The sequence below is a fragment of the Sorex araneus genome, chromosome 3 (genome assembly GCF_027595985.1).
Source record: "Sorex araneus isolate mSorAra2 chromosome 3, mSorAra2.pri, whole genome shotgun sequence".
In the NCBI taxonomy this organism is placed as follows: domain Eukaryota; kingdom Metazoa; phylum Chordata; class Mammalia; order Eulipotyphla; family Soricidae; genus Sorex; species Sorex araneus.
The window spans coordinates 156274668-156283413 of record NC_073304.1 but is presented as its reverse complement, the minus strand read 5'-3'; the positions used below and the strand labels follow the sequence as shown (position 1 = coordinate 156283413).

The 8746-nt window shown below is 43.5% G+C and overlaps 1 protein-coding gene across 2 annotated transcripts in view; it reads right to left on the bottom strand.

The window, feature by feature from the left end:
• Positions 1 to 504: 504 nt before the first annotated feature.
• Positions 505 to 8746, bottom strand: part of OPCML (opioid binding protein/cell adhesion molecule like) — a 1158538-nt gene continuing 1150296 nt past the window's right edge. For both annotated transcript variants that reach the window (XM_055131031.1, XM_004614131.3), the window contains one exon: positions 505 to 5896. In XM_055131031.1, the coding sequence (XP_054987006.1) occupies positions 5796 to 5896 (101 nt within the window). In that variant the 3' untranslated portion in view covers positions 505 to 5795. The remainder of the gene's footprint in view (positions 5897 to 8746) is intronic.

Below are 8746 nucleotides of genomic sequence, written 5' to 3'. Positions count from 1 at the left end.
GACTTACACTTGGCAAAGTGGTGCCCAATTTCTTGGACTCTGCACACAGAAGCATGCAAGAGTGGAGCGCTCCAGAAGAGCAGCATACATGGCTGGTAGACTCTGAAATATGTATGAAATAAATACGAAACTTCCCTTTGATTTCCTGTTAGGGCTGCAGCTGCGTTTTAAATTATTTTTAAATAGCAGAGATATTTGATGTGTGTAATAGGGAGAGTACAAAGCTCTGCCTGTGTCCTGTGTCTCTCTGTGTGTCTGTGTGTATAGGGAGAGAGGAGAGAGGGAGAGAGAAAAAGAGAGAGAAAGATGGAAGGAGAGGGGAGGGAGAGTGTGGGAGAGAGAGATGGAGAGGATAGAGAGAAAGAAAGAGAGAGCACTTTTTTCTGGTCACATCTGCCTGGAAAATGCCTATAACATAAAAACTTTGAGGAGAACCAATGGCTTTTTCAATGTCGTTCATTCCTGATTTCCATCGAGTACTCCTAATAAACAGCCCCCTAAAAGTTACAAATTTCTTCAAACTTTATTGATACACTGCACAAATCACAACCATCTCGTATTCATCCTGAATTAGAAAAGGTTACAACTACAATGTAACATGCACAAAATTCAGGTAGTATATTCACCCTTAATACAATTATTGACAGAAATCAAGTCTTTATTGATTTTTTTTAAAAAAGAAAAGAAAAGAAACAAAGAGAGAACTGTAGAAGGCTGATCAAGTTATACTCTTGCATCATGTGATAAATTTTTAAAGCATTTGAACATAGATTTTTGTGTTAAGGATAATTGTGATAATGGGCACAGCCACTGTCTGACACAGCTAGAACGCACCATTGCGAAGTCATAATTTATTTTTTTCAGAGGACTCTGAAGTCGACAGACACATTTTCGTACACCCACGCATTCCTCACAACTGCACCGAACATGTCACAAAATGCTCCCTGTAACTAACACAAGGGCAGCTATTGTCACTTACCACCGCTATTATGGATATCTTAATAAATTTGCCAATCGTGTAAGTTGTGGCCCCCAGAGGGCAGAATAGAGGGTTCACACGCTTTCTCTCTCCACTCAGTGGCAGGGGAATAACGGGAACAACTGTGTTTTTAAAGGGGCGCCATGGAAAGAACAAAAAGGAATCTCTTGGAAAGTACTGAAAATTAGGCAGGGATGGCTAATTTCAAGATGAAGACAATGGGTCTGATTAAATCCATCTACGTTCCTTCTGGACACCAGGACGTGCTGCACCTGAAGACTGAATTGCACTGGTTCAGCATTCTCTCTCTCTCTCTCTCTTTTGCCACATCTTTTAATTGCAAATCTATCTTTTCCTCCTTTCATTTACTTCTCTTCTCTGAAGGAAGAAGTAAGGGAAATGAGACAGGCATATTTATTTTTATTTGTTTGCCTTTCACAATCATTAGGCGTTCTCATCATATGGAATCAGGGAAAATGCTGCCTTCCTCCTTACACACCTGTGAAGTTTGATGGCAGCGACTCAAACATATTTGTCTTAAAAGAAAAAGATAGAGAAGCTCTGGACGGTGGGAGGGGAGGCAATTGAGTAGAAGCGCACCTAGGAATAAGACTGGTGCAAAATGCAAACAAAAGGCTCTTATTGTTGGAGAGAAAGGGGGAAGTGAATTCTGCCAAAAAATAAAAAAGCCTGATGTTGCTTTCCTTGATTCCCACAGTATTGAATTTTGCTCTGCTTGATTTTGACATTTATTTATTTATTTATTTATTCATTCATTCCTTTATTGACAGAAGGTGATTTCAGATATCACAAAACCAGTGTTTATCAGGGGCTGACTCCATGCTAGAGGAATGCCAGAGCCACTCCCTTACCCCCTCATCTTGAGCCATTTCTCTCCACCTTCCATTGTAGGACTGATCACAGCCCTGCTGTCTCACCCACCACAGAGCAGAAGACACTGCTGGTGGCATGGGCAACATCCAATGTGAGCAAGAATTCGCAGCCAATATTGATGCTATCACAACAATCGGCTCTGGGATCCACTACCTGCTAAAGGATCAAGAAAAGTTTCATGAGAAGGTTCTTTCCTCATAGAGGAGTTCGTCCGGCAAAGGCAGAACCTGCGACCTCCTCTGTGTTGTGAATAAATTGCCCAGATGGTTGCAGAAGCAGAACTTTCAACTCAGTCATGACAGGTGCAGTTCTGCAGTCCCAGGGCTCACGTCTGACCCAGATAGCAAGAACAAGCCATCCAACCTTTGAACTGCATCTCTGAGAGTGAGGCATGGGTCTCAGGAAATGAAACCTGCAACTCTTCTAGATCGAAAGTCGTACCTTTTCTGCCATTGTGTTGCGTACAGTTGCGGGACAACCACGATGCACAAGGCTCACGTTTGCACCAACCCCACCCACCCCCCACACATCCCACCCCTCCCCCCTTCAAACAAGAATGAGAAAAACTAAATGCACTTGCTCAGACTTGCAGATGACTGTATCAGGCACTTGACATTAAACTTCAAAAAACAAGCGAGGCCAGAGGCTTAACACGAGCACTTTCATTGGCATTACTTTGGCGGAAGGACAGATTCACTTTGTTTCAGGAAAGGAAAGGCTTCAGAACTACGTGGCTGACTCCCCCTCGTCCCATATTGCCATATGCCTTTATTTGGTTTTCTCTCATTGTGGAAAACCACTGAAGAGCTAGAGGTGGCTGGGAGACGTGTTTCTTTTCCCGCCTTAGCCACTCTCCCTACTGGACATATTTTTGGGAAAAAATGTTTTGGAAACCTCATCTATCCAGCAGGCTAATCTGCCCTCCACAGCTCTAGCTGTCATAGCACATGTAAGTGGTTGTTGTCTGCAGCAAGCATTGGCTGGTTCATCTTCAAAGGACTGGGTTAGAGCTACTTTCCTATGAAGTCATCCCCACCGTGTAACCAATCACAGAAGAGAAAAAGTCATTTCCTTTTTCAGACTCTGGGTTTCCTGGTGTGTAAATTACTAAGTTTTCTTTATCCCAGGCAGGTAAGAACTGATGGTAGGATTCATTTTTCCCTTTGAGTGTGGCAGGTTGAGGGGCTTCCTAGAGTCTCTGTAACAGAGTAGTGCAGAGTACTGGGGGACTCGGAGATTTGGTGGCCTTGGGTTTCCAAATGCTCGTCATCTTTCTATCCAAGGAGAACAGACACATCTCTTGAACTGTCTCAAGTGGAAGAACACTCTCAGCTCGTCCATTTCAAGTACAGTGTTCTCCAAGATCATGCTCTCTCCACCACCTCCATGCTGGGCTGTACTCCAGAGAAAGCTGCCCGTGACCAGCAGAGGACTCACATGCGCATTTACTTCTCATGATGTCTGACACCAACTCTGCTACACACGTGGATGGTGGGAGTCCTCCAAAGCTGGCTGTCCCACCTACCTCTGAGATTGCATCTGCTCATGATTGTCCCTGGAACTGGGCATCCATATACTACTTTGGGCACATCCCTTAGGCTCCCAGAATCTGGCTCCTGGCAGCTCTGTAGGAAATGCCGATGTCTGTTTACAGCTGGCAAAGGTAATATTAATTTCCCTCTAGTCAGCTCTAAGTCTTGTGGCAGCACCTAGTCTTTTGTATATGCCAAAGCAGCGCATACATTTGTATGTGTGTATGCATATGTATATACATATATGCATATATATGTCTCCATATGCATTTATATATTCTCCCACTGTGTATGTCATAAAAGATGAAAGCAACAACAACCAAAAAACAAAGAGGCCACTTATCTTGGAGGAAGAGTATAAATAAAGCACTAAGGGAAGGAAACGACATGAGCTCACATTTGTTCTTATTTAGACTGTGTACCTGAAAGAATGTTCCAAGGGAACAGGGCCTTTATGGTTTCTCAATGTCCTACCTTTAATCATAGGTTCCCTTGCTGACCAAGTGCTCCTTGTCCTAGGAGCTGACACAGAAAAACTAGTGGTTTCTGGACCCATGGCAAACCTGGAGAACTAAGCACGTTTTTGTTTGAAGCTGCTGAAGAAGCTATGTGTTTCTGAGGAAGCCCTATGTCGCTTACACTTTCCCCCTTCTGTTTGCAGTGTTGTGTTAATCAAGTGCTTGGAAATTAAGTCAGTTGCTCAAGTGCCCTCAGCTCAGAAGAGCTTCCTGAAACAAACACCAGAGTTGTCAACACACCCACCATGTAATTGGCTTCCATTAGCTTTGCACTGGATGATTTTCAAACAGATGAAACCAAAGCTGGAGCAGAGAGGGGACAATAGCTGAAGTCCTTGCACTCAGATGGGCACATTGCTTTCTTCCCCTTGCAGAGACAGCCACGTGTGTTTTTTTCTTCTCTTATGGCCTTGTTCTTAAAGAAAGTCATCAGCCATGGGGCAGGTTCCAGAGGTTCCTCGCAATCACTTTCTGGTAAGGTTGGGGGAAGCATGAAGGTTGACATCTTAGTCCTTCAATTGTGGAAGAAAAAAAACATAACAAGAGTGGAGGTGTTTTGGGGGGCTGACCCACTTTCCACTTGGAAATTCTGGTTTTCTGGGAAGAACATGTGGTTGATCGTTTGATTGCTACTTTGGTCCATCTGTCAACAGTGTCGACTTTGGGTACAGGGAATCTGATATCCCAAAGAGTTTAGGAAATATTGCTTTTTGTATATTGTTTGCCTGTAATATCATTGGCTATCACAGGAGAAGTTGTTAGGTGAGTCGGAAGAGGCCAGTGTCTACTAAAGGTAGAGAAATGAATACAGTGGAAGAGACACAGAACCGTCAGAGATTAACATGGGGATGAGTTGCAAGTGTGTTGTGGGGCGAAAGAGAAATAAAGGTCATATTATTCCATAGGGAGAATGATAAACAGTGAACAGATTCTAAAAAGAAAGACAGGTAGGCATAAAGCTGGATGGAGAATTAAAGCAGACAATGAGGGAAAGGATAGCCATATGATTACTCGCAGAGAGAATTTGTGAGAACCTATGTAATCAGCCATCTATGGATCTTTTTCACTTTTATGTTTTTTATGAATTCAACAGTGTAATTAAAAGACAAGGAGTATTCTCAAATGCTTCCCTCCATTTTGGTCACTTGACTTCAAAATGTTCCCATTGGGGTTGGGTATAATAACCTGAACCTCTAATTCCTGTCGCTGATGAAGAGTGAAAACGGGGAGGAGAGGGTACAGTGAACAATCTATGAATTTACGGGAAGAACTTCCCAGAAAGAGAGACTGTGAACCTTTAAGCATTAGAGAATAATCAAATGAGGGTGGGATATGTACATTATCATCAGGAAAACGGCCCAAAGCTGAAAGACACAGGTGCTAGGACACTTAAATATCACTCTTGCTTTGCACTTCATTTTAAGTCAACTTGTGTCTTCAGGGTGTTTTTGAGGCACATTTTTTTTTGTGTTTCTTTCTTTCTTTTTTTTTTTTTGCCCAAATAGAGCTTCTGATTTGATGAGCTTTGGGCAAGGGGATAGTTGAGGGGGGTGGGTTGATGATGGTGGGAGAATGGCTGAGGCAGGCGAGGGGCTAAGGTGGCAGAACAGATTCTATTTCTTGGACACACCAATGAAGGATTATCCTACACGTGGTAGAACCCAGCCCACCTCCCCCACCCCAACCCTGCTCATTCAAATAGGAAAAAGAAAATCAAAGAAACCAACTGAACAAAACTCCAAATGAAAATAAAATCAAGAACAGAAACCAACAACAACAAAAAAGAAGCCCAACTGGTTTGCCCTCCGCAGTGTCGATTAAAGTCTGTGATATGGAGAAGCAGGCGTTGCTCAGAGGACCTAGGGTTTCTTATCAAAACTTGATGAAGAAGTGAGCAAAGAGGGTTCCTGAGAGCCAGAGACAGGCCAGCGCTCTCGAGGCCGAGTTTACACCGTCAATGACTGCTCCAGGCCCTGTGTGGGAGGGAGAGAGAGAGAGACAGGCCATTAGCACGCACCCAAAAGGCACCAGACTTACTCCCAACAAGCAAATGACCCACATGCTTTTCTGTGAACACCCTTCCCACCAAACACCAGTCCCACCCCTGGACCCAAAATGGTGACCATCCAGAGTCTTTAGGAACTCCCTCGAGCATATAACTGGGAACTTTGACCAGTAGCACCTGATCTGAATTCTGGGGAGGTGAGAGGAGATGGCAGTCTGGGGGCTGGGAGTGAGAGCAGCAGATGGGGCTCTGTGATATGGCAGAACCCAAGCTAGCAGGGCCTCTCTGGGTTGCTGTCTGCAGGGAGAGCAGATAGTCTGGACAGGGTGAGGGGGAAGGATAGAGCTAGGGGAGGAGCAAAGAGGAGAGAGGCCGGGGCAGTGTGAGGAGCAGGTATGGGGACTGAAGGGGATGAAAATATTTGGGGAGCAACCAAGCTCGGTGCTGATGTGATGACTTTTTATCCTATTCAGCACCCATCCTCCTGGAGGAACAAACAAGAGATTGTTCTGCTTGAGAGCTTTAGAGACTAGGGCTGGACCTGTCCCAGTCATCAGTGAGGCCTCTTCAAAGACAGCCAACGAAGACACAGTTATCCTCAGGTCTAAATGTCATCTTGGGACTCCACTTGAAGTTCTTACTGTCTTTCTCTCTCTCTCTACCTTTTGACCCAGTCCCTGTGAATTATTTTCACTTCATTGTGAAACAAAGACACAGAATCATATGTATGTTGGGTTTTCCTAGCAAATTCCCAGAGCCCAAAGCAGGTGTACATGTGCAACTACCTCCATCACTTTTACGGGGACGCTATAAAGACAAAGATTTCCAGCCATAAGCACAGAGTCTGCCAGTGAAAGCCAAATTAAGTAGGGGTCAATGAACTCATAACCATCCAGAGGCCTTTCAAGAAGGCCTCTGATGAAGGAAAAAGATTTGGAAAAAGAAGCGATCCTCTTCTATCTTCTCAAGCCAGGCCTCCACTACCTTCTAGAAAACTGTCTTTTAGAAGTAGATTGGCCCACTGGAAATAAGCACAGCACCTTACAAACATTGGGAGTTGAGTGTTCTCAGAGAGAAGGCACATACTTTAGTTTGCTGGCCAACCTGAGGGCCTCATTTGAAAGGAACTGACATCTTCACTTCATCTCTCTCTTGAGCAATGAGCATCTAAGTATTGTGACTGCAGGAATTTTGTCACAGACACCTGCTCTTTCTCTAATGTCCAAGCTACACATTTCTATTGATTAAAAGTTTAGTCAATAGCTTGGCTATCCGGCTTTGTATGTGTTATATAGAATATTCAAGGTCAACATCAGGATCTAAATCCCAGTAACATGATCTAATACTTATAGAAATTCCACAAATACTATGTACAGCTGCCAGTCTCTTGGGCCTCTGGCTGTCCGGACATATATCTGAAGGAATAGTGGCCCATAGTATGTGTTGAATTGATAATTTTTGCTGAAATGCCTTCTAAAAAAGATAAATGATCTCGAATTTTAAATAAGTTCATAGGGAGCTTAAGGTAGCTTTCTTTAGATAGATGGGTATGACCTCTATTTAATATAGATATGTATTCACATATATGTGTGTTGTATGAAATGTGTGCTTGTATAATTCTTATATACATATTCATTCAGGGAACTATTGACACTCTAATAAGTCCCACTCTTGAATGACAGAAGTCTTCAGTGTAGTACTCACTTAATTTTAAATTTTGCCAAGGGATGTAAGGATTTTTATGTGAGTGTCATGCAAAAATGGGTGAGTTGTGGAAAGAACGTCCAAAACAAATCAGTATTTCTGCTGCTGTGTCCCATGAGAGGCTTGGGGTCCATCAGGAAGTCTTTCCAACCTCAGTGAACCTCACTTAGATGTTCCAAATACTGGAAGCCTGAGGGGTACTGGGCACATCTGGATGCTTTTCAGACCACTTGTGATGGCTACACTGACTCTTATTGATGCTGTGCCACTTTGTGGTGAAGATGATTCTAAGTGCTAGACAGAGCCCCATAGGCCGAAGAACAAGAGTACTTGTGCTTTATAAGTGGGGAACTGAAGAACAGAGAATATCTGTAAATTGCTGAGGCCACCTACAACTGAACTCCAGTGGTGTTGCTTTGTCTAGAGACTCTGTCCTTGGTCATTACATGTCTATGTTGCCTCTGTAGAAAATGACCCTTTGGACACATGTCAGGGACCACTGCATCATGATGCAGGAATCTGAAATCTTTTTATGTGGCTCTGTGGCTTATGGCTGAGTCTAATTTCTGGCATCACTCTCTGCCTTGTTCCTCCATCTGCCTATCAAAAGGAGATCAGTACTGATGGCCTCAAAATCTCTTCTGTGTGCGTGCAATGTTCTCATGTTGATAGGAACTCTACATCTGATACAAGGGCAGCTGGGAACAGCCATGGGACATTGGTAAGTTGGTACAAAGTCATTACCATTCTGGCTTGCACATCTCAGTTTGCCATCTCCTTAAACAGCGTAAGAGCCCCAGACCCTAAGGTTTCTGTTTGATGTGGTCTCATTTTCTATGTAATATCAAAGACTGTATTCTTTAGCAGGTATGATGAGCTCTGATTTATTGATAGGCACCTGATGGTAAGGTGCCTCTGGTCAATCAGTCTAGGAGAACCGACTGTGTTGTTCTGACCAAGGAGTTCATTAATCCTCTATGACAGAGATTAAAACTAGTCTTTCTTTCTCCTCATAGATCCTGGATCCATTTGTGATTTGGTAGCTATGACAAATGCCAGTTTAGTGGGAGGTGAGAAAGAGAACACTTGGCCTTTGGCCTTTGTCAAGGCAAGA